Genomic DNA, 27,095 nt, shown 5'->3' with positions numbered 1-27,095 from the left:
TTAACAGTGGCATGCCCCCCGAACTGTATCAGCCTTCTAGGTATTCGGAGCAACATTGGCGCCACCTGCTTTTGCAGAGCTGGTGTAGAGACCAGACACTGGTAGCAGCTGGAACCCTTCCTGCACTCCCAGGGACACCAGTGCCAGGGGGTTAAGTAATTCTTTGTCAGTAGCATAGACTTCCAGCATCCTCAGTACCAGGATAGGGTCTGAAACAAACTTCAGGGGCTGGCCTCGACAGACCTGACACTGGTTCTGGAATTGTTGAATCTCGCTTTGCAGCAGTGGAGCACTCTGGGGAATATTTCCATTCACAGTCCCTCCTACAAATCTTTCTTTTAGCTGACCTCAGTACCAAGATCTTACTGGATAAGGTACCATGTCCTTGGCAGATCTCTCTCTCTTCTTAGGTACTGTAGATACAGAACATGGTGCCAAAGATGGCTTGGGAGGCGCACATTGCATTGATGGTCTAAGTATGTTCTGAACCCAATGGCTCTGATGAAGGGTGAAGTGCCACACTCATAAAGAGACAGTTAAGTCTCGCTGCTCTGTCTTTATTTGAGTAAGGCTTTGTGTCACCTGTCACTGATGTGGGACCCCAGACACTTTTGGCAGCTGGGGTGTGGGTCACTGACTGCCAGTCTGGCACATGACCGATGAGACTTGAAACCTGGAAAGTAAGGCATGGCTCTAATATCGAAAATCAAATTTGGTCCAAAAGGGACCTAACAACTGAAACCTAACTATATAGTATAGCTCACTCACTAAGTACTAAATGGAAAAGACTATATACAGAGAGTTAGGGAACTAAACTTGTGATAGCAAGACTGGAAGTGCTCTAACCACAGCCTGGCTGTAAGACAGAATTGAAGGGGGATGAGGGGCAGTTCCAGCCTCTTATATTGGCACGCAGCAGTACAGGGTGCTCAAGCCACCCTAACAGGTACCTCTGAGGGAAAAAGTCCTCAGACAACTGTGCACAAGGCACACACATACCAACAGTGGAATGGACATGTGCAATCACTCAAGGAAGAATAGTTGTTAGCAATGGGTCCCAATCTTCACCAATAGTGAAAATCTCATTGCCTCATTCATGTTTTCTGTAATGCTGTTGAAAATGGGATTGTCCCATTTATGATAGCTGTTAAATTGTTTAAATGCTAGATAAGGGAGGCAAGCATGTGTTTGAGTAACTCGCCCATTGTTAGCACTTGATGATTTTCCTAATATATATAAACCTGTTGTCTTTATAGTTGAAGAAACATCAGTTAAAAAAACTACCCTTCCATTATAAAAGTAAGTTAATCTACCAAATATTCTTGACATGTCTTTTCCAGAGCTTTGGCTTTTATAAGAGAATCAAGACTTAACAGTGTGGTATCTCTCACAGTAAAGCCAGTATATTAGAGAAAAGTGACTTAGAGTAATTACCTACTGCAATATTGTGGAACACTAAGAAAAATATTAACCAAAGAAATTCTGTAAGCTTGACTATAAATCCATTCTCACCCTGACTAATGTGATTCACACTAACCTACAGTATGAGACTCACACATAGTACCTATACCATTAGAGGCCATCTTTAAAATTGTGGTATAAAAACCTGTTCAATGGTGGGGGTGAGGGGTGTTTTTTGTTTTGTATAGTAGTGGTGTTTTCTCTCAGGAGACATGATCCCCTCCCATGGTATTCGAAAACAATTAAAAAAAAAAAAGACAACCGGATAGAGCTATAACTCCAAAGGATCCCTCAACCCAAATTCTCACCAATGAAAAGTCACAAAGTATAGTAAAAATGCAGCCATTATTTTATATCAACTTAAATTCTTATTTTCGTATAAAGTGCACATGAAGATGTTAAAATATAAATGACATTACTATGAGACCCTCACTTGGAATATTAAAATACTGTTCAGTAAGAGTTGTATTAGAATAAAATAATCTGAAACAAGGACATTCTTCTAAAGAATTTGAATACTACTTAAAATTCTGGATATCAGGTACAGTTTTAAAAATAAGCTTGCAAAATAATGAAAAAAACACTGAGTCTTTGCAAGGATTGAATGGTGAAGGAGACTGAAATACCTTCTCAATTTTAGGTGGCACTCTCTCTTTCAAACAGGGTTAGAGCCTACTGGGTGAAGTAGTGGAAAAGGAGAGGGCTTGCTTTGCCATGTATGTTTCGTGTCTAAATAAAGGATTTTATAGTCTAACAGTAATCCAATTAATGGTACTTCAAAAATATTTACATGCTAAATATAAGTACTAGTTATCCATATCCAACAGATAACCAATACAAACCATCACCACAATGAGATTTAGCAGACAACTTTTCTTCTTCCAATATTTAGGGTCACCCATGGATATATAGACTTGTGCTTATACCTTCTGCAGTAACAAAGTTTCTCAAATGGAACTGTGCTTAGAGCTACAATTCAAAATGGTTACAAGAAAAGCTTATAAAAGTATCCACTTGTAATGTGGTTATGGCTTGTATCTCCCAAACATGATTTTTCCTCCTGAGAATGATGGTATTTTGCTCTACCAACAGTTAGAGTTCCACATTCAAACACAAAATAAAACTCAGGCCTTCTAACTCAGCAACAAGTCTCTCATTCATCCAACTATTAGCTACCGATTCTATGGCTTGGCATCTCATGTAATTTCCATTACTGTCAATACAAAAATCTGTGTCACTGAAAATTTAGACACAGAATTAAAAAAAATGGATATAAATGCCACCAGTAAGCAACATTGCAGTGATTGCATTACTCCTTTCCATATTTAATTCAGTTAATATCTCAGGTTTTGGATTTAATTGAAGCTGCCTCAGAATTTCTAGTTTACAGCATCAAAGAAACCAGAGGGCCTTACCACAGAGTTTAAGCCAGAACTATCCAAAAATCAAAGGACATGGAGTATGCGCAGGACCACCTAATCACGTTCTCTTGAGTGTCACCTGGAGGTTTTTGCACAAACTGTGCCACTCATGTGTTACGGAAAACATGAAGAACAGCCTATTAAAACAGGACTTTCCCAGTATATCCAAAATTATACTGTTTTACACTGAAATCATCAAAAGTCAGACTTCCATTACTCCTAAGTGAAGGCAAAACTGCAAGAGGAAAAGACATTTAAGATATGCTTAAAGACGTCAATGAAACATTAAAGCTACTATCATAATTTTTTTACTAGATCCATTGAATACATTTTATGGTCTCTGGCTGGAAAAAAGGATATCTGATTTTTCACTTAAGTAGCACTGAAGGAATACTCAGGCTGGAATGAGAGGAATGAAAAAATAATGCAAATTCTTAATGAAAAGTGCTACCCAGCAAATGCAGACTCTTAAAACAAATTCCTCATTCAGGAAAATGCAAAGCATCCAGGTGGAAAAATTTAAGGGGTTTGCAAAGCGTTTGTTGACAGGTATTTTATAAATACAAAATCAGACCTCAGTACACTTGTTTGTATTATGTATATTATGACTAGAGTTTTGGCTAATAGACTGCTCAATCTTGCTTCTACATTTTTCATGCCCAGACACCCATATTTCAGAGAGGTCACTGGATTTATATGTGCACATGTCAGCTCTGGTAGCTTTTGAAAGTGTCCTCTCACTGTTGCTTATAATTAGGCTTGGCAGAATTAGATTTTATTTTTTAATAAATTTCAGTGGATAATATTGGTTTATTTTTAAGCATTTTTTTCAAATGTTGATTTAAATTTTCACAGTGGTGCAAGATTATGAGGGAACAAACAATGGGCAGGTCAGACAATTATTTAATGATAGACGTTGAGATTAAAAAAAGTTAAAGCTTTATAACCATTAAAACAAACACCACATGTCAAAATACACAAAGTAAATATCCTTAAATCAAACTATTAAGTTATCAAGCATAATTTTTCTTACTTTCCCTATCTAAAATTCAATTATTATTAATGGAAATATTTTTTCTTTGGTTTGTGCATGTATAGTGAAACTGACGTTTACCGCAAAAAGAAGAACAGGAGTACTTGTGGCACCTTAGAGACTAACAAATTTATTAGAGCATAAGCTTTCGTGGACTACAGCCCACTTCTTCGGATGCTAGTCCACAAAAGCTTATGCTCTAATAAATTTGTTAGTCTCTAAGGTGCCGCAAGTACTCCTGTTCTTCTTTTTGCGGATACAGACTAACACGGCTGCTACTCTGAAACCTGACGTTTACCGACATTTACCAATAAAAAGCTGATGCTTCCAAGCCTATCTATAATGCTCAAAAGGCCAAGATTTCTTGCTCACTGAAGAAACAATAGGTTTCCATCACCAGCCGTGCTTAGCCGAAACCTCAGACCATAAGCAGATACATCATAGCAGAAAAGTAATAGTAATCTGAGCCATTTCTGCCAAGTTCCAGTCCTAAGCTTTAAAGGCATCAACAACAATATAAATTTAATTACTGTTAAAAAAAGCTCTAACATCATAGCAGTATGTGATCTCTAAACAAAACAAACACTGTTCTAACAAGGCTGGTATTAGTCAATTTCAGGGGACACGTGTCAGAATCCCCCTAGTTCATTAACAAGGCTATAAACACAATGGATTCCACTTAGAGCACATATCCCAAACCAGTGCTTTTCAAAGTACCATTCTGGATTTAGGAATAGCAAAACTGGACTAATGAAAAAAACAGATTTCACTAATTTAGGAACACTAGAAACTGAGACCTGGAAGTAATGCAGGCAGTACTGCAGGAGTCAGTTCTGCAGGGGATGGAAGAACAGATCAACACTCTCACTAATAACCCCTAAACTGACCATGATCCTTTGAGATAGTGAAGCTCTTAATAGATACAATGAGACTAATGGGGGTTGGAGACATTTTTGGTGGCCACCTATAGCTGTGGAACTCTTTGCCACAAGACCAAAGGATGACCACAAACTTGGCTCCCTCCAGGGAAAAATGCAATACCCTCTTTTTATTGCCTGCCCACAAAATTAACAGGAAAAAGAAAAATCCACTACTCCACCATTTCAAAGATGTGGGAGAGAAGACAGAAGTAATTTTTCCTGTCTTAAATTCTACCTGCCTCCTAGAAAGAAGGGCAAGAGAAAAATTAGACCTACACACTGACCATTTAAGTGGTATAAACAGGATCTTCTGTTGACCTACCCTGCAACCAGGTATTTGAACCTTGCACGGAAATTGTGACATTCACTGACTCATGTACTCCCTATGCCAAGTGGAGCTCCTTAACCCCTGCTTGAATATAACTTCTCCATTAAAAGGGAGGCACAAGTGACTCATGACAAAAGGAACTAGTATTTGGGACAGAGTCATCCTGGGGGAAAACTCTTGGAACAGCCTAGTTTGGAGTGAAACTTTACATTGCATTGTTTATTTTAACTGCCAATAATAGAACCAACTTGGAAAGAAAGAGGAGTTTGGACACTCAAGAGTGTTCTATAGTAGAGCAGTATGACAACTGCCCGTTCAGATATGGATTTACGTACATATTTGTAAAACTCTCAGATACCACAACAATGGGCAAAAGTTAATATCTATGATAGCTAAGATAGCAAGTTAACCACACAAGAGGTATAATGCACAGGAATAAGTGATGAAATAAAACTAAGTGACTACCAAAATTACAGTAAGTGTTGACAAATACTAATTAGCCATTTTGGTGGTAACAAACAGTAAAACTGTTTATGTATCAACAAACAGACTCCTAAGTGAGTATTCAGGTTGCCCAGTTAAGTAAACAAACAGTTCTTGGTCATGAAATGTGTCTTTCCATTTGCAGTGCAGTTGACTCTAGAGTATTTGTAATATATGCAATATAAACAGAAATATTTCTCACCTGCCAGTAACAAATTGTAATAGTAACACTCGCTCTTCCTGAGTTAGTTCTTCTACAACATCCCAGAACCACTAAACGAAAAATAAGTTTGTTTAATGGAAAATGAAAACTCTCTTTTTTAAAATTTGAAAAAAGATATAAACAAATAAGGGCACATTTAAAAATTTATGGTTTAAATTATGGAAATTAGCTCCGAGTCAGATTCATACCTCATTTTATTATGAGACATTCCCATCTTAAGTGATTTATAGGAATACTTTGGTTAATGTAAGTTTTCATCCAAAAGTAGCAAAAACTTTGAAGATTAAAATACAATATCCTCCATCCATTCAGCTGGGACTTTACCTGAATAACAGGGTCTTCTCTTTCATAGCCACTTGTGTATTCTGTATTTTTTATCCAATCACTCACATCAATTTCTGGCATACCAGACAGCAACAGCTCCTTCAGGGGGAAAAAAATCTTGATTAGTCTTCTCTACAAACAATTAATTTTGAAGAGTGCAGTTGCTTTAATTAAAGAATAATCCTGAATGAAACCAAAACGCCTTTTCTGTTCCAATTTCCTTTCAATACTTTATTCCTAATAATAAATAAGATATCAAAGCTTATAATACAAGATCCTTGAGTCTCCTACATTTTAAAAAAGACAGGCAAACCTTTGTATATTATTTAATTCCACCTGCAAGTCATCAGAAGTAGAAATTTTATTATAAGCAAGTGCAGTGTAAGCAAGGGAGCTAGTACAGTCCTGGTACTGGAGTTCCACTAGAACCAACCTATCCACCCATCCTGCAGGCAAGGTGGATCTTTGCAGACTACCAGCCCTCCAATGCACAGAAATGAATTGGCTGAAAAACCTCTCTCCTTGACTGGGAAAGTCTAGTGCCACAGCTAGAGGTAGTTTTTCCTTGGCTTCCTCTCCTGGCAAGGGAGAAGCAACTTTCATCCTTTTCGTCAGAGATAATCCAAATCTCTGTGAGACAGAAGGAAGACTGGCATCTTTCTAAACAGGCTGTTCTCAGTAGAGTGAAGCCAAAAATCCATTGAGTTGGAGGATCAACCTACGCTGAGACAATGAGAAGGGGCACCCTACTAATTCATTACTTCCAGACTAAGACAACTTAATATTTTAGATATAAACTATAGATATAAACAAAGATACAGTGTCAAAGTAGGTAAACGCGTTGTCCCATAACCACCAGAACCCCTTTTAATAAAACAGATTCTAAGTGGAATAGTTAAGTGTATGAGAGCTGCCAAGTTTGTCTACACTATACTACACAACTACATATTCAACCTTAATATAAAATACATTAAATCCCTTATATCAGAATGAGAAATCCTTTGTGTTTTATTGTTGCACAGACTTCTGATACAGGAAAAAAATCCTCTTAGAAAGCATACTTGAATATTAAAAACAAAACACTTGCATAACTGGAAGACTAAGTTGTTAATTTCATTTTGAAAGGTCTGAATCAGCTTTTTTACAGGTTAAGAAATTTTAAGCCTGTAAGTGATAATCTGAAATGACAGGTTTTCCTTTTTAATAATAATAAAACATTATTTAAATATTTTAAATGCTATATTAAAATATCAATGTCAGTTTTTAATTTATAGAAGCACAGGTTAGTGGTTGTACCACAAACTACTATTCAGAAGGAGCTTAAAGCTGTGTTTTGTTCCTTGCCCAGCAGGAGCTGAATGCATTGTGGAGAAGAGAAGGACAGGGAGCAAAAGAGGCACAGTGTTCTTAACACTTGTCTGACACACTTTGCTGATGGGAGGATGGAAGATCGGGTTCTAGACTGACCCCACCACCTTAATCAAGGTGACAGTGACAGAACAGGAGTGAGGGGAGGATATACTTAATGATCAAAAAAGCATCCCTGAGAGGGGACAGAAGAAAAAAAAATGCTTAACTTTTGTGAAGGCCTCTAATTAGAACTCAGTGGACTGGCAGTATAGCATAATCTACAATATGGGGGGCGGGGGAGGGGAGGGTAATTTCAACATTCTACCAAAAATAGCATATATAAGGAATCACAGGGCAATATTTCAACTCCTTCAGATAGTGTGTCTAATGAACCAGTGTCCCCAACATGACAACTTGGAATTGTATTTGAGCTTGCATGTGTGTGCACATGTGCACCATCTATGTACACCAGGATCTTAGGTTACCAGCAAGACACAAGGACAAAATGCTGAAGAAATTAAAGTCTGTATTTCTTTGAGAACAAGGGAAGGAAATTAATTTTCAGTGGCTTCTCTGTTCCCCCTCCAATGACACCCCAAATGTGTGCACAAATACACATATACTTTGCAGGAGAAAAACATGAGGGCGTTTTATAAATTTGTAACATCAGCACATGTACCTGATGGAGGCTGGAACTCTAATTTACCCTTCAAAATAAAATAAATGGGGCAAGGCTGCATAAGAAGGAATTTTGTGGAATTTCTGCTCTGAATTTTCTGGTTTTAATAAAAGATTTGGGTGTTTAGTTTAACTACAATACTCAGGTATAAGTAGAATTTCCAATCTTAAGTTGTAAAATTAAAGATTTTTTCCATTAAATAAGATTTAATGCTTACAGTATAATCTATATTTTTACATTCAGTGAGACTTCGGCTCCTAAATCATTGTGAAAATTTTACACCAAGTGACTTTGTGGCTTAGGAAGAAGGAAAGAGGAGAAACAACCAAACAGATAGGGAAACAACTGTGGAATATCATGGAAAACAGGCAGAAAAGGCCCTGACTGGTGGTCACTTTCTCCAATGTATTAAATATATATGTAGTCAGAAATGAAAAATGGAGCAACTACACAAAGATTTTTTAGGAAAGTAAATTTGATTCAGAAAGTAGGAAGTGGGTGAAGATAAATAAACTAGGCAATAGGAACGTTTCCCGATGTTTACTGAAGGGATTTATGGACACCACAAGACATTCACTTTCTATCTTGGGTATTACAAAGCAAGACTTTACTCTTGTAATGAGTGATCAATACTACCATCTTTCAGGAAATGCTCACCTAAGGTAATCAGAGTGAACAAGTACAGAAGTTTCAGAGCAGGTCTATAGAAGTGAAAACCAAAGCGTGAATATCAAATTATCTTTCAAAACACTGAGCTTTGCTAATGTAACGAAGTAGAAGTAATGAAGTGCTGAATGCTGTCAGTTACAAATATAGGCACTGCTACTTACCAGTTCATATTCATCAAAAAGCTGTATAAGAGAAGGTGGTATGAACATATGAAATCCTTGCAAAAAAGCATTTATCTGAGGCTGAATGGCTCTTGTCATTCGAAGTTCAGTAACAAGCTGGACATACTCAGCCTGCAATGAAAGATATTGAGAACATTAAAATGAGATATTTTATGGTAAAAATATATAAACATACATATGCACGTACACAGTCCCGCCTACATTAAGATTATAATTCAAAGTAAATTCTAGCTGCGGCTTTGAATGGATTCTTCACTCACCTAACTGAGGCTAGCAACTGCAGCACACATGGCCACATTTTCAAAAGGCCCCAAAAAAGACACCTACAAAGTTTGAGCAAGCACCCTTCTATTTCCTTTTTGCCCATACAAATGTATGTAGCACAGCCATATCTTGTGGGGCATGTTTTTGGAGACTACTTCTGGAATGACAGTGCAGCACAGTCCCAGCCGGGGCTTGGATCTAGACCAAGAATGTTAATGGAATTTTACATTGTCATTTTCTGACTGAATGAACAATACAGCCTCAAACATCAGTCTGGATGGAATTTCCTTTTCTTGTTTTTTTAACTAAACAGGAGAACAACAAAAGACCTACAGTATGAAAATATTCAGTTGGACACCACAAGAACTCCTACACATTTTAAGCAATCTGCAAGTGGGAACCTCTCATTCTCCACCTTCCAAGATACACACTAAATGAAACAAGGCCCTTTTTATTATTCAAACTTACTACTATGGAGCAGTCAAAAAGGAAAAGGGACTTTCAAACGGGGGCAGAAAGACAATCTCTTCCAGCTTTACACTGCCTGGACCATGAACACAGCACCTTGTGCTCGTGCACAGCTTGCCAGTCTATTCCAGCTCATCTTGATGCACACTATATAAATCTTCAACACATTCTTTTTACTCAATGTAGACATCTTTCTACTTGGGAATCTAAACTTATGCCAAGACTTCTCAAAACTAAGTTAAAATCAACTTTGGCTCCAAGTGATACATGATTTCTAATTATGAAAAAAAAATGTATTTCCAGATTTACCTGCCAAATAGATTAACTGAGTTAATGTCTGTGATGGTTTGGGGAATCTATGTACAGTTTATAAATTAAGCTTGGATGTTATAAAGTTGTTATAAAAATTTAATCAGGGAATTCTATGTGGACGTGGAATTCATCATGTGCTAACATGGACTGTAGCACATACCTACCAGACTAGGGACAATGGAAAGTCATTAACCTTAACGTGTGCTGGACTGAAAAAATCGCTTTGCTAAGGAGGCTGACTGGAGCTGGAAGATGCTGCTTCCTCCAACTTGTCTGAAAGGATGGAAAAGTTGAGAGACTGGAAAATTCCCCAAACAGAAGAGAGAGGTGATAGAGGAGGATTTAAAAAGGACTCACGGGGAGAAGCCTTTTAGAGGGACAGAAAGCTTGGGGCAGGCGTAGAAGAGACAAGTATGCTTTTGTAGCAGAGGTCTGTTTGAACTGTGACACCAACCAAGGTCAGAGAAAGCAAGCTGAGCTGGAAAGATTCCACGTTTCTGAAGAAAGTCATGAGCTGCAGAGAAAGGATCCTGGGCACCCCAGGGGACTCTGCCCAAGCACAAAGAACTCTCAAAATGGCGAAGAACCCAAGACAGGGAAATTCATATAGGTGTGTTTATTTTGTACACATCTGTATATTTCTTGTGCTAAGTGGAGAACAATGGTGTTTCTGGATCCTGTACAAAGTCTGTTGGCTCTCAAACCTCTCAAGAGGTTAACTGTAAACCAGAAGGCTCACACCTTTGGTAGGATTGTGGGGACTGTTCAAGAGCTGCAGGGGATGTTTGGGGGAGACTGCACTAGTTTCAGGGCTTAGGCAATGGGACAATGGAGTCCCCACTCCCATGAGGGGCATCAGACACAAAGTGTGCCTCTCGTGTGTGTGCTTAGAGGCCCAAAGCCACGAACGGTGCCTAAGCTCTGCCCAGTCCCAGCAAGTGAAGGGCACAGAGGATTCAGCATTTGAATCCCCTCACAGCTGTCTAGTGAAAGTCCAACAGGGGGAACTCAGCCAGATCTGAAACACTGTCTTGTTCCAAAACAAGAAGTTTGGACACAGTTTCTACTTAAGTTTTTATACCATACCCATCACCACAGCATCTAATTATCTGGTTCTTGGAGAATCAATTAACCTCTCTGCCTCCAATTCCCCATCTATACAATGGAGATACCTCAGGTTTATAAACACCAGAGTTACGAACTGACCGGTCAACCACACACCTCATTTGGAACCGGAAGTACGCAATCAGGCAGCAGAGAAAAAAAGCAATACAGTACTGTACTGTATTAAACGCAAACTACTAAAAAATAAAGGGAAAGTGTAAAAAAGATTTGACAAGGTAAGGAAACTGTTTTTGTGCTTGTTTCATTTCAATTAACATGGTTAAAAGCAGCTTTTTTTTTCCTGCACAGTAAAGTTTCAAAGGTGAATTAAGTTAATGGTCAGTTGTAAACTTTTGAAAGAACAACCATAATGTTTTGTTCAGAGTTACAAACAATCTCCATTCCGGAGGTTTTCGTAACTCTGAGATTCTATTGTAAGTCTAAAGTGACAACATTTAAAAAGTATCAGAGGGGTAGCCGTGTTAGTCTGGATCTGTTAAAGCAGCAAAGAGTCCTGTGGCACCTTATAGACTAACAGACGTATTGGAGCATGAGCTTCCGTGGGTGAATACCCACTTCGTCAGATGCATGATTTCTGACGAAGTGGGTATTTACCCACGAAAGCTCATGCTCCAATATGTCTGTTAGTCTATAAGGTGCCACGGGACTCTTTGCAACATTTAAAAAAAATATCCCTATTTTGAAAGGCTGCCCAATTTCAAAGAAATCCCTTATACTTTATTCTAACAGGAACTGGTAGTCTCTTCAAAATTGGAAGAAATTCTCTTTTCAGTGTAAAAGTACTAGTAACATAAGAGTGAGATGAATGATTAGTTAAATGTTTGTGAAGTGCTTGCAAGAGGAGAAGGGTTACTTAAGTACATCTTAAACCAAGATTCCAGTCTCTTCCAAGGACACCACTGAAGGGCAGGCTAAAACAGGTTGCGGGAACCCATGGAGAGAGAGACACCTCTGGAAATACTTATTTCCAACATGCATGGGACTGGGAATGGGTTAAGAACACTTTTCTAGATGCCCAAAAAGCCACAATCCCACTGTCGAGGAAGAAGGCCATAATGATTTTAAAAAACAAAAGCACAAAACTGATTTAACAAGGAAGCAAAGGCGGCTATAAAAAAATCATTTGTATATAAGGAGGATGTTAAACAGCAGCTACTGAAGTTAGGCATTTTTAAATCAGCAGTTCCAGACAACCTGCATCCAAGGGTCTTAAAAGCTGGCTGAAGAGCTCATTGGATTGGTAATGATGATTTTCAGTAAGTTAACATACCAGGGAAGTTCCAGTAGACTGGAAGAAAGCTCATTATGTGGCAATATTTAAAAAGAAACAGGATGACCCAGGTAATTATAGGCCTGTCCATCTGACATTGACCCTGGGCACGATAGGGGAACACTTGATATGGGAAAGAATTAAAGAAGGGTAACATAACTAACATCAATCAACATGGGTTATGGAAAACAGAGTCTATCAAACTAACTGGCTATCTTTTTCTTATGAGATTACAAAAGTTTGCTTGATTAAGGCAATAGTGTTTATGTAGTATACTTTGACTTAGTCCCAACATGACATTTTGATAAAAAACTAGAAATATATAAAATGTACCTGTCACTCGTTAAATGAATTAAAAGCTGGCTAACTGATAGGTCTCAAAATGTATCTGTACACAGGAAATAATCAAATGGGTGTGTTTTTAGTGGGGTACCGCAGGGATCAGTTCTTGACCCTTACTATAACGTTCTTATAAAACGACATGGAATAAAACAAAATCACTGATAGTTTGCAGATGACACAAAAATTGGGGAGTGGTAAATAACGAAGAGGACGGGTTACTGATACAGATCAATCTATGTCGCTTAGTAAACTGGCCACAAGCAAACAAGATGCACTTTAATAGGGCTAAATGTAAACATTTACTTACATAATGGAAGACTCTCTCCTGGGAAGACACTGAAAAGGATTTGAGGGTTGTGGTGGATAATTAGCTGAACATGAGCTCCCAGTGTGCCGCTGTGACCAAAAGGGCTAATGTAGTCCTTGGATGCATAACAAAGGGGAATCTCAAGTAGGAGCAGAGAGGTTATTTCACCTCAGCGGCTGGAATACCATGTCCAGTTCTGGTATCCACAATTCAAATAGGTTGATAAATTGGAGAGGCTTCAGAGAAGAGCCACAAGAATCTCTGAAGGATCAGAAACCCTTCTTCATAGCGACTGAGCTCCTTGAGTCTATTTAGCTTAACAAAGAGAAGTTTAAGTGGTGACTTGATTACAATCTGTAAGTACCTACATGGGGAACATATTTAATAATAGGCTCTTCAATCTAACAGTGAAAGGTATACCATGATCCAATGGCTGGAAGTGAAGCTAGACAAATTCAGACTGAAAGTAAGATGTAAAGTACAATGAGAGTAATTAACCATTGGAGAAACTTACCAAGGTCGTGGTGTCTTGTCCATCACTGAAAATTTTTAAATCAAAACCATATGCTCTAGTTCTACAGCCTGTGTTATACAGGAGGTCAGACTACATGATCACAATGATCCCTTCTGGACTTAGACTCTATGAATCTATACTAAATCTGCTTTAGTGGACAGGGCAAAGGAGTCCTTTTGGTTCAACAGAAGGAAAGGTACTGCAGGAACATTCCATGATATATGTATCGCTTGACAAAGACATCAGTGGCTATCCAATGTAGCTAATGAAGTTCCCAGTCTTTATGACCCTTCAAGCCACTGGTCTTTGACTTCAGCAGCCAAGAGACCAAGATTGCCTTTCACGCATCATAGAAAGGAAGTCCTCCAGCAACGCCAAGTGGTGAAGTGTCAGGTGTAGGTGAATACTGGAAGTCAGTCACAAACCTTCATCCTTGGCACCAAGAACGTTAGGCAACATCCTAGGTGACTGAATAGCCCCTTTTAAGACAGCACTGCTCACCCCCATAGAGGAAGAGGCCAGCAAAAGTGTCATAATATTGCCTGCCCAACTCTAATCTGGACAGTTTACCACATCTGGTGGATCATCCACACATGTGATCATTCTGTAAGCAAAACGAGCTCTCACCATGGGGATATGGAACATACGGACTCTAATGGATAACAACACATCAAGACCTGAAAGGTGTACATTATTAATTGCAAGGGAACTTGCAAGATGGAGCATCAATATGGCTGCCCTCAGCAAAAGATGACTTGCAGAAGAAGGCTCCAGAAAGGAACTACGACAGAGATCTCCAAAGTGTGGGGTGTGCCCCTGTAGGGGGGCATCGAGGAACATCCAGAGGGGGCACAACAGGGCCCAGACCAGCCCCCATAGCTGCAGGGAGGGAGCGCCACCCAGCCCCCAGCCAGGTCCCTGGCTCCTGGCCCTGTGCCTTGGCCCAATTGCCAGCCTCGGCATGGCTCTGCTCCTGGTCCCCCCCACCAGCCCCCAGCCTCGCCCACTGGCCACAGCTCCGTTCCTGGTCCGGGGCGAAGGCTAGGGGTAAGGCTGGGAGCGGAGCAGCACCTGGCCATGGGCCAGCTGCTGGCCCCCATTACAGCCCAGTTGCAGCTCTGCTTCCGTCCCCAGCCTCAGCACCGCTCCCAGCCCCAGTCCCTTGGCGCCCTTACCCTGTCTGTGTCTCCCCCCTCCCTACCCCCGAGCCATGTCCCCGTTCCCAGCTCCAGGTAGGTGGGGGGATGCAGATGGGGGGGGGCACACGACTGTCAAAAGTTTGGGGCTCGCTGAACTAGGAGGTGGCTAATCATCTTTTGGAAAGAGAAAACAGCAGAGGAAGAAAGGATTTATGGCATTTATTTTGCCATTAGAAACAGCTTTCTGAAGTCACTGAAAGATTTATCCATGGGAGACTAATACCAGAGTAGGAAAAGACAGCGAGGCTTGGAACAGTGTAATAAAGACCAATGGAGTTGGAAAAATGAACAGCAATAGTCTCCTACTTCAGCAAGTGTGCTGAGCATGAGCTCTATTACCAACACAGTATTTAAGCAAGCAGACAAATATACAACCTCTTGATGCATTTGAGATCAAAGCACTGGCACCTGAATGACTGTCATTATACAGCAAAGGGACATTGATATCACCAGAGCAATGCAAGGGGTGAACAGCTGGACTCACCACACAATGATCAGAGTCATTTTTAAATTACATGCTGCTGCCCCTCGGCTGAAGATATTAAATCTAAAATTGAACATAGCAAAGCAGAGACATCCATTTCTTCAAGGAAAACTAAGGGAAGACTTAGGAGAAAGTTTGATAACATTACATCATCAACCAATAATGTACTGTAAAAGTGGAATATATTCAAATCGGCCATTCTTCAAGGCTCAGAAGATATTCTAGCCATAAATCAAAGATGGCACCAGGATTGGTTCAATGAAAAAATCCTCAAGCAAAAGAATGTGTATGTCTTGGCAAAATGACAAAAACCAACATTAAAGAAAGAAATTCAAGTACCGCAAGCCAAGGTTTAAAGACTGCATTCGTTCCTACAGGAAAACTGGTGGGAAAAGAAAGCAGAAGAAACACTGCATTATGTCAATACTAGCATAACTTTGTTTTAGGATTTCCTGAAAGCTATTTATGCCCATCAAAATCTGGACCAGCTCCACTAAAGAATTCAGGTGGATCTACCTTAATCAAGGACAAGTGAGGCATCTCTGAAAGACGAGTACAACACTTCACTGAGCCACTGAATCACACTTTACTATCAACCCAAAGGTGCTAGAGGAATTGACCCCATATATGAAGAAATCGCCCACCCACCTACCGTTGAGGAAGTGCAAAGAGCTATCAAACAAATGAAGTTTGTCAAACTTTCAGGCCTAAATGCTGTCAATTATCTACATGAAATCAAAGATGGGAAGCCAAGCAATTTCCTCAGGGCTTCAAAGATGCAATCAGTTACACTATACAAAAATAAAGGCATCAACTCTGACTGTGGTAACTACTGGGGTATTTTCCTGCTGTTAGTAGCAAAATTCTCACCACCCATATTTTGCTCAGTTTGTCAAAACAGTATCGGATATGTTTCTACCAGAAAGCCACTGTTGATTTAGTTCAGGTCAGGGCACCACAGACATGGTTTTTGTTGAGAGACAGTTTCAGGAAAAAATAATACTGAACAAAAACACAGAACTGTACACTGTCTTCACAGTGAGCAGAAATGGCCTCTGGAAAATTCTAGAAAAGTTTGGCTGCTCCACCAAATCTGCCAACATCATATATCAATTTCACAAAGACGTGACTAGTCAAGTCCTCTCAGATAGTGACCTTTTAAACAATTTCCCATATATAATGGAGGAGTGAAGCAAGCCTGTGTGCTGGCACTGGCCCTTTTTGGTCTCTTTGCAGCTGTTCTGAATTACGCAAAGTCCAGCCTTCCAAAGGGCATCTACGTAAGGTACAGAACTGATGGAAAACTCTTCAATTTCCAAAGGCTTACTGCAACTACAAAAATTCTTGAGGAATTCATATGTGAAGACCTTTTTGTGGATGACTGTGCACTACTTAGCCGTAGTGAAAACTTATCCTGGACAGATTCTCTGAGGCAACTAAACAGTTTCAACTCACCATCAGCCTGGAAAAAAACAAACAAGTCTTCTTCCAGCCAACCACCAGCCAAAATATCACCACTGATTGTTTAAGCCAAAGACTGTCAATAGCTTTACATACCTGGGCAGTACTACCTTAACAGATGGTTCGCTGGATCATGAACGATCAAGTCGAATATAAAAGGTAAGCCAGGCCTTCAGAAGACTTTGCCATAGGATACTCAACCAGCACACCATCCAATACTTAACAAAACTGATAATACCCAATGCAGCAGTAATAGCATCCCTTTTAGACAGGTGTGAAACATCGACAATTTACCACAGACACATTAAGCAACTTGAAAAATGTCACACATGCTGCCTCCACTCTATTCTGAAAGTCGATTGGCAAGACAAAGTCTCAAACATTAATATCCTTGAAAGAACAAAAACAGTAATTGAGGCCAGCTGAGGCCAAGTAAATGATCAAAGCTCAGCTTAGATTGACAGATCATGTTATCAGAGTGGGCAACAACATACTCCAGAAAACAAAGTTTTCTATGAGCTGCCGTTCTTGAAAGCATAGTATGGGTGGTCAACAAAACACTTTAAAGAGACACCCATAAGTAGAAACTCACCTCATGCAGCATAAAGAATAATACATTTGAAGACATAGCCAAGGACAGAATATAGAGCAACTATCAATAAAAGTTAACACTTTGAGGAAGCCAGGTGTGAAAAAGTGATTGAAAAAAGGGCCACGCATTATGCTGAGACTTCAGTGCGAGCATGCACATTCCTGTGTGACATTTGTTCATGATCTTGTTCCTCACAGATCATATTATGAAGCCACATGAGAGCACATGACCCTGTGAGTTGTCATTGTTGGATAGCAACCTATAGACTATTTTATTGAAATTGTGTATCCTACTTTCAACACCATCCATACAAATTTCTTCAGTTTTTATCTGCTGAACTAAATGTTTGTTTTAAATAAGTATGTGTCATTCTCAATTGACATCCCTCTTCTACTGGACTGGATTAGCATCATTTTTACCCTTTGTGCTCCATGACCTTCTGAATTGGTTAGGATGATATTACTTTTCAACAGGCACCCCTCTACTGGACACACAATAATGAACCACTTCAGAGACTGAATTTCCCTCCTCCTACAGATGTTAGTACAAGTTTTAATAAAGGGCAATTTTTTATTCTTAAATTACAAAAACAATTACACTGTAGACTACAGAAAAATATTCTAAACTTATTGGAGAAGAAAGACTGCAGTATAAAATTATTACATATTTTGGATCCTTTTTAAAAAAAGGCATTTTTCAAATCTGCCAGGGCCATTAAGTTATACAATACAAATTCAGGTCATTAAGAAAATATTTACTGAATAGGTATGTCCAAGAACTGACATAGGATACAGAGTCCTTGACTTTTCAATCATTAGACCAGGGGTGGGCAAACTAGGCCCGAGGGCCACATCCGGCCCCCCAGACGTTTTAATCTGGTCCTCAAGCTCCTGCCAGGGAGTGGGGTCGGGGGCTTGCCCTGCTCCACATGGCTCCCGGAAGCAGTGGCACGTCCCCCCTCCAGCTCCTATGCGGAGGGGCAGCCAAGGGGTTCCGCACGCTGCCCCCACCCCAAGTGCCACCCCCACAGCTCCCATTGGACGGAAACCACCACCAATGGGAGCTACAGGGGTGGTGACTGGACAGGGCAGCATGCAGAGCTGCCTGGCCATGCCACCACGTAGGTGCTGGAGGGTGAAACATGCCGCTGCCTGTGGGAGCTGCCTGCGGTAAGCGCTGCCCAGAACCTGCACCCCTGACCCCCTCCTGCACCCCAACCGGCTGCCCCAGCCCTGATCCCCCTCCCGCCCTCTGAACCCCTCGGTCCCAGCCCAAAGCACCCTTCTGCACCCCCAACCCCTCATCCCCAGCCGTACCCCCAGAGCCCTCATCCCCTCCCGCACTCCAACCCCCAATTTCGTGAGCATTCATGGCCCGCCATACAATTTCCATATCCAGATGTGGCCCTCGGGCCAAAAAGCTTGCCCACCCCTGCATTAGACTGAATCTAGCCCATATCAGTAGAAAGCAAAAAAGTCACTGCCCTCTAACTGCTGTTTGTATGACTGTGTCATTAAATAGTTTGATAATCTCCACATTCCTAAGGGACTAACATCTATATTTCAAAAGTCACCATAACAATTAGCAACATCAAAAGGTGCTAAGGACAAGAAGGGAATAGAGATATCACCTCTAGAGGTGATCTCTTCATGTCAGGGTTGAGCATGTAGTTGAGGTAGTAGGAGATTATTTATAAAGCAAATATAACTATCAAACTAAAATATGTAAAATTCTTGTAGGGTAAGTCAAACAGAAGAATTTAAATATTAGATTAGGGATGACATGTTCGCAAATTTCCAACTTCAGTCAAATTGAAAAGAGCATTGTAAACTGACGATAGACTTTATAATGGCAACATTGAAACCACAAATTATTGTGGGATATATTATATTAAGAGAATATATATTATACTAAAAGAATTTAAAAGAGATTGGAATCAAGCAACAGTGTATTTGTTCCCTGACTCCATCCATTTATAATATTGATAAAGGGTCCAAATCTCCACTGACTTGCATTGTGTAGTCATTTACACCTGTGCAAAGGGGGTGGAAAACCAACTATGAATGGTACAAGACAGTGGAGAATCAGTCTCATAATATGCATGTTAGTTATCTGAATGACATTTCTGTCCTGATAGAAAGGAAGATTATGCTTAAGGATTCACTGTCAAAGTCCCAGAAACAAGAAAATTTTAAATAAATGATAAAAACAACAAGGAGTCTGGTGGCACCTTAAAGACTAACAGATTTATTTGGGCATAAGCTTTCGTGAGTAAAAACCTCACTTCTTCGGATGCATCCGATGCAATCTGTTAGTCTTTAAAGTGCCACCAGACTCCTTGTTGTTTTTGTAGATACAGACTAACACGGCTACCCCCTGATACTTAAATAAATGATGACACCAAGTGGTCATTTGCCAATATAACAGCCGAATCTTACCAACAAAAAGCTAGATAAATACATATAATTTATGTATACATATAATATACATAGTATGCTGAAATCAGAACCAGTGCAAAGGAAGTACAGAAATTGATTGGAACAATGTTGCTTGACTCTTCTACGAAGTGTTAAAGTTTTAACACTAACTATATTGATGCTCATTTGCTTAACACTGAAAAGGATTATATGACTCTACAATGCTGGACTCCCAGACTTATGTCAACAAATAAAACTGTGATTAAAACTATTTTCATATATACGAAAAACAATTTATACATGGTTGGAAATGCTTCTTATGGAAACTTTCAGACCACTACATTGAATAAACTGGGCACAGTTTTCCTTTAAAATCTATTCATACACAGTGTGCTTATACTGGTAACAGAACCACCACCACACAACCATTTAATACATATGGAAAGATTAAAGAAGAAAACAAATGGTATATTTCTGAAGTGTCAGTAGCATGAAGGCATATTACCAGATACTGAACATTAAAGACAGGATGAAGAATACACTTAGCTATTGAATGAAGGACAAAATTCAATAAAAAAGGTAAGTTATATCATAATTTAGAACTAAATTTTTAAAAAGAGGCTGGGCAAAGGGTACTATTTTAACTCTTGTTATGGTAATTATACACCACAGACTAATGACTTTCTTCATGTAAGCAGTGCATGAAACGTAAATCACAGTACTAAATTTTAGAAGTCTACTTTACTTCATATCTTTTCCAAAGAAATTCTCTTTACATTTCACTATATCATTCAATTTTCAGGGGTTTATAGCCACAGGGTATACAGTACGTATTTAATTTAGGTTTAGTTTTTCTGTAGCACAAGCAGCAGCAAGTTGTTTACAAAATATTTAACACACAGAACAGAAACAGACTTTGCTTTAGTACTGTGTTTAAGTATTAGGCCCACCTGCACTAGCACACAGATTTTAACCCAGTTATAATTCTGTCAGCTTCTGCTTTACATAGATCAAAATGTTATATCGTTAAACTGTTTTTGGCTCAAAATAAGCCTGGAATCGTTGAAAGATGAAAGGCCTAATAAGTTTATTTCAAAATCCAATTCCTTTCCGTTTAGTGAATGAATTCGCATCGTGTTTTGTTCAATGATAACGTAAAACCAAACTGTCTGGATAGGTGAGCAGCACAATTCCTACTGACTTCAAATGAAGTTTTGGGTGCTTTGCACTTCTCTTCCCAACACACCTTAAATACTCCACTGTTTAGTGAGCAGGCCATGTTTAACAGTGAATTTTGCAATACTTAAGCAACATTACCTACAGCTGTATTTTTGAAAGGAACACAGGTGTTCCTTGTTAATATTCCCCCTTCTCCCCCACACTCCTACCCCCCCGCCAAGAGCTTGACCATGTGCAATATGGCATGATGTCACTTCTAAAAAAATCCTTCATTTGACTTCTACCTTGTTTTTCTTCATAAAAACTCCAACAAAAGAGGAAACAGACAATTTCCGAGAGCTGTTTAAAGAACTTTCTTCAGAAGAGTGGTCCAATTTATTGACACATACAAACAGGGACCATTTTGCGAGCTACTTTTTAATATTGTAGGTATGATTACTTTAGGTACATAATTTATGCTTCTATTCACTCATAAGTCAGTTCAATTGTTCTCATCAGTAACTTCTGGATAAACCTGAACACTCACTTTGTTGTCTTGTGTAACAAGAATACTTGCACCCCCTGGTTTCAAAGGCACTTCTTCCATTGCTCCAAACACATCAGTCTCAACAGAGAAGGTCAGTTCCAGCCCAAGATCACTGATATCATTATCTAAAATCCACTGCAAGTTCTTTGCATACTCTGGATCAATAGATGCCACATCCTGATAATTTACAGGAATACCTGAGAAAATAAAATCAAAATCCACATATTCAGTTTGCCTTAGCCTGCTTGTTCTATGGTAGAAGATTGCCCTCTAGAGAGTGACTGGAATAATGCAGGGATGAAAAAACATTTATAGTCATGATACACAGCAGAATTTAAACTCGCCATATCTTCTGTATTTTGGACACACCCATAGAAAGTAAAACATGTCCTTTGATGTAGACTCTCCTGGTGAACCGAAGTCACACACCATTTAGCCAATAAGCTATAACAAGTGTACATTCCTGGGACACTGACTCAAGCCTCACTGTGAAGCCCAAGGCTTTCAACCATGCACCTTCAGCCTCACGAAAATACACCAGTCCAACAGGTGTTTACAACCCGTAAGTTTTACAAAACCAGTTGCTTTAGTATATTAAAAAAATGTCTCTTTTCACTAAAAAGCAGTTTGTAGTTGGAAGAAAAATACTAAGGAAGTAGTTATGGAGGTCTTTTATATACTCAGAATAAATTAATTTCCTTGGCTCTTTAGATTTTTTTTTTCCCCTCCCATTTCCTATGAAACCTGCTACTCTTTCAGCAACAACTGTGGTCCAGTTACAAATCACTTTCAATACAAAAACTAAATTGTGAAACTCTAAAGCAACTTCCAGATTTGCTTTTATAATGTAAAGAGGCTAAAAAGCAAAAGTTGTTATACAGGCTCAGCTGAGCACAGAAAGAAGTTTTAGAATTTCCTGTGTTTATCCCCTTCTCCAAATACACATCCAATTACAGCATACATTTTGCAAGCATCACTGCTAACCTGATCCTTCCACATCTTCCCCCTACTGTGAACCCATGGAGAAAGAGGGAAGATCAACAGCTCCTCCAATCTCAGCCCTGGTCACTCCTTGCCTATTGCACAGTCATAGCCAGAGCCAAAGAAATTTCTTTCACATTTAGTTCCAGCTTTCTTCTCTGCCTGCACAGTAATGTGAAAGATTACTTACCAGTAAGTGTTCAAGAACTACCTCTGTACAGTTCACTGCAATGTGGCACCCCTGGTGTCAAGCTACTTTGCAAAACCACCTCCACTGGCAGGTGCACAAGAGTTCTTATGTATGAGTGACATCACTAACCTACGCTACATAAGGAATTGCCCCAGTTCCTTCTTCCAGACTACAGTGTCCTGATGTTACTCCATGGCAAAGAGGAAGGAGGGCCAGTAGCTTGAATACAGAGAGCTAATTCTCTAACCACAGTAGTTACCAACCTATATGCTTCTCACCTATGGGAGTTTAACAAGCATGGCTCAACCAGGTAGATAGTGGGTGAGGAGTTCTTAGCTAAATATGGACCATATAACTGCTACACAAAACCGGGCACTGGAGCATGATGCTAAGTCTAAGGAGAAGCATCTGGTGAAAGTGTACACTGAATTCTCAAACAGTTTCTTTGCAAGTCTCCACCAGGGGAAGCCAGCCTAAGATGGGCCACTGACACTGAGGTGGTGGTTGTGGAATGGATCTTCAAATAAGGTACTGTTTTCCTAGCTAAGATGATGTATGGAACATAGTAACATGTAGTCTTGTGAGAGTGTCTGGTAATAGGTTATTTGTAGTATGTGGGAGGGCTTAGTTTTTTTCAGGTAAAGCACAGTAGCCTCTTATATCTAGTGTATGGAGACCTGCTTCCCCTTGGTGGGAATGAGGTGTTAGAAAGGAAACAGACTAAGGTCTTAGCTACACTTGCAGCTGTACAGCGCTGTGAGGTAAACCGGTCTTCGTACAGCTGAGTAGGGAAAAGCGCTGCAGTCTATCCACACTGACAGCTGCCAGCGCAGTGGCGTGGCCACACTTGCAACATTTGCAGCTGTGTTGTGAGTGGTGCATTATGGGCAGCTATCCCAGCATTTATGTGGATGCAACGTGCTTTTCAAAACGGGCATGGGTGGGATGGATTGTGACAGGGAGTGTGAGGGGAGAGAGTGCTTCTTGGAACATGTCAGCTCTCTATTTTGCAAGTTCCGAACTCCCGGACCCCTGCTCATTCATTTACTCACTCAAAGCAAACTGCAAATTGTTTGCTTTTCTCTGTGGTATGAGCTTTGAAACCGGTACTTCCGCATTCCTGCAGCGGGTCACAACAATGGAGAGAATTGGCCACTTGACAAGGTGATTTGTACAGTGCTGCAAGCGTTTACACTCACACCCGTGAGTCGTAACCACTCCGCTGCAGCTGTTATTCCTCTCAGGAGGTGGAGTACCTGCAGCGGTGTACCCAGGGAGATACAGTGCTGTAAGTGCCCTGCCAGTGTGGACGGGGAGTGAGTTACAGCGCTGGGGGAGGCTTTACAGCACTGTAACTTGCAAGTGTAGCCCAGGTCTTAGATAGATGGAAATCAGACTACCTTAAGCATGAAGTTGGGATGTGGTCTCAGGATGATTTTGTCCTTCATGAGCACAGCATAGGGTGGAGCGGTGATCCAAGCACTAAGCTCACTTGCTCATCTTCCTACCAATTACCTCTGCTATCAGGAAGGCCATTTTGATTGATATATGCTTGAGAGAAGTCTGAGCGAGAGGCTCATAAAGAGGGTCCCATTAGCTTTACTAGCACAAGATTTAGATCCCGTGTTGACAGGGACTCTCTAATTGGCGAGGGGGTGGAACATTTAATATGCCCTTAAGGAACCTGCAAAGTGAAAGAAGGGTTTGTCCTTAACAAAACATTCTGATAAGCAGATATTGCTGCCACGTGGACCTTCAGGGAAAGGCTAAGACTACTAAATCCTGAGATTAAGTGTAAAAGGTACTCAAAGACTGAAGGAACTTCAGCTTGAGATCTAGCGAGTGCTTTGTCAGCCACCCAGACAACAGTTGCCATTTTTATTTATAACATTTCAAAGTGAAAGTTGTAAGAGAATGGTTTGAGATCTTTGAAAGCAGAAACTGTTCACATTAGTCCCAGGTTATCTAACCTCTAAGCTACCAAGTGGAGCGTCTCTATGCTAGGATGAAGAATCCTTCCTTGCTGTGGAGACAAGTAGCCTGGGGACAGAGGCCAATGAAAAAGCAACACCATCGCCTACAGCAGGAGATCTGGATACAAGTGCTAACAAGACCACGTTGCAGCTATTATTATGATGTTTGCTCTGTCCAACCTGATCTTCCTTATGTGACCCCGGGAATCAGGGAAATGGAAGAGACGTTCTTCTGTATCTGTTGAGGTTTGTGAGATCCAGAATGGACCTCAGAAATTAACTCTTCTTGGGAATCAGGAAACAGTGGTGTTAAAATCCTTTCCCTCAGTATTCCTATGGAAACTCTTTTATGGTTCCCTTCTTGAGGAGGGAATCCACCTTTTCCAATAGGACTCTCTCATGAGATGGCAGAGAATGGTGAAGTGGCCTGGTGCAGAACTGGATGGAGTATCCACCATCAATGGTGTCCTCTATCCACTGATCCAAAGTAATCATGCACCAGAAACTGTAGGAGGAGAAACTAAGCCATTTTCCTTGCACTTGTGTCTGAGGCATCATATGCTGGTCTTAAGAGTGTCTTGTGAGCATACAACTCTCTGTGACCAAGGACTTAACTACTTCCTTCTGTTCCTCCAGTCAAGATTCCAAGATGGGGCTCATGGCCCCCCAAAGTGTAACTGCAGAAGGACAAGATAGTTTAGTAGTCAGCCATTTGGGAGGTCTAGACATGTGGGCTCTCCTGACAAAAGCATCCAGCTTACATCCCTCGGTTAGGAGTGGAAAGAGACACTTTGCCACCTTTAACTTTCTCTAATGCTGCAGACACCATCAGGGAATTAGCTGGAAAAAGTTGTTTGATGTCCATTGTTTGCCAGAGTGTATATCCTATCTGTTCACCTGGACACAGGCAAGGAAGAAAAAGGAGATAGCCAAATAGTTCTGTCATCCTCAGCCCACCAAAGAATAAGAGACAGATACTACTTCTCACTAGTCTGTACCTGTAATATGTCAAACAGGGGATTGGATATCTCTGGTGCCATGACCCATTTGCAGCTGACGTGTATCTGCCATTCTTCCCAGTAGCCCCTGAAACAGTCTGATTGTCAGGAATGTAAACAGATGAAGCACCAATTAGGTCTTCATGAAAGGTACCATCTGTATGTTCCTCCAAAGGGGACTCAGATGGTTACTCTGAAAGAGTCTCATCCCATTCCTTAGATATAGGTGTGACGTTATTGACATAAACTGGGACCATGTAGATCATTGTTGCAACCAAGATCCTGTAGTGGCACCCAAATCTTGTATAAAGGGGGTCAAATGGGGTGTCTAAGACAAGGTTATGGTTTACTGGTTATGATTATGCTGTCCATATGTATGTATCAGTTTTGTAGTTGAAGTTATGAATATTGGCTCTATACTGTCTGTATGGCAAATTTATGCTATGCTGCTGGGTGACATCCCAGACAAACTGGGATTAGCTCTGCCTAGCCTGCTTGATGGCCCATTAAGGACCATCAGCTATACAATGGACCCATTGAGAGAAGGCAAATATGCCTTCAGACTCAGCAAAGTATGCAGGAACTGGCCCATGTGACTCCAGGCTCCATTTTGCTGTAATTTTCCACAGTAAGAACAAAGAGGTGTTCTTACACCTGGAAAAGACTATATAAGGCTCATCTCCATTTTGTCTTCAATCCTGCTTCAGACCTCTGGAGGAACTTTGCTACAAGCTGAAGCTTTGAACAAAGGACTGAGGACCCATCCCAGCGGGGGATGTATTCCAGAGACATGATTTGAACCTGCAGTTTATTCTATCGCTGCTGCAAGCCTGAACCAAAAACTTTGCCATTACTGTATGTAATTGATTCCATTTAACCAATTTTAACTCTCATCTCTATCTTTTTCCTTTTATGAATAAACCTTTAGATTTTAGATCCTAAAGGATTGGCAACAGCGTGATTTGTGGGTAAGATCTGATTTGTATATTGACCTGGGTCTGGGGCTTGGTCCTTTGGGATCAGGAGAACCTTTTTCTTTTACTTGGGTATTGGTTTTCATAACCATTTGTCCCCATAACGAGTGGCACTGGTGGTAATATTGGGAAACTGGAGTGTCTAAGGAGATTGCTTGTGAGACTTGTGGTTAGCCAGTGGGGTGAGACCGAAGTCCTCTTAGTCTGGCTGGTTTGGTTTGCCTTAGATGTGGAAAAAAACCCAGCCTTGGGCTGTAACTGCCCTGGTTGAGCAATTTGTCCTGAGTTGACACTCTCAGTTGGGTTCCGCCAGAACTGCATTGTCACAATAGATAGGTCTTCCTGTACATCTAGTGGCTTCCGTGGCAGCATCAGTGCTGATGAGGAAGGTTGTTTTGGCACTGGATGAATGATAGGTACTATGAGGGCATCAATGCCAAGTGGGG

The 27,095-nt window shown here is 40.4% G+C and overlaps 1 protein-coding gene across 3 annotated transcripts in view; it reads right to left on the bottom strand.

Annotated features, from left to right (window-relative positions):
* Nucleotides 1–27,095, bottom strand: part of HACE1 (HECT domain and ankyrin repeat containing E3 ubiquitin protein ligase 1) — a 140,630-nt gene that overhangs the window by 48,478 nt on the left and 65,057 nt on the right. For all 3 annotated transcript variants that reach the window (XM_054023183.1, XM_054023181.1, XM_054023182.1), the window contains exons 19-22: nucleotides 21,534–21,730; nucleotides 9,053–9,184; nucleotides 6,194–6,292; nucleotides 5,849–5,919 (exon numbers count right to left, since the gene is read on the bottom strand). In XM_054023183.1, the coding sequence (XP_053879158.1) occupies nucleotides 5,849–5,919; nucleotides 6,194–6,292; nucleotides 9,053–9,184; nucleotides 21,534–21,730 (499 nt within the window). The remainder of the gene's footprint in view (nucleotides 1–5,848; nucleotides 5,920–6,193; nucleotides 6,293–9,052; nucleotides 9,185–21,533; nucleotides 21,731–27,095) is intronic.

The sequence above is a fragment of the Malaclemys terrapin genome, chromosome 3 (assembly GCF_027887155.1).
Source record: "Malaclemys terrapin pileata isolate rMalTer1 chromosome 3, rMalTer1.hap1, whole genome shotgun sequence".
Taxonomy (NCBI): domain Eukaryota; kingdom Metazoa; phylum Chordata; order Testudines; family Emydidae; genus Malaclemys; species Malaclemys terrapin.
This window is presented reverse-complemented; position numbering and strand designations above follow the sequence as displayed.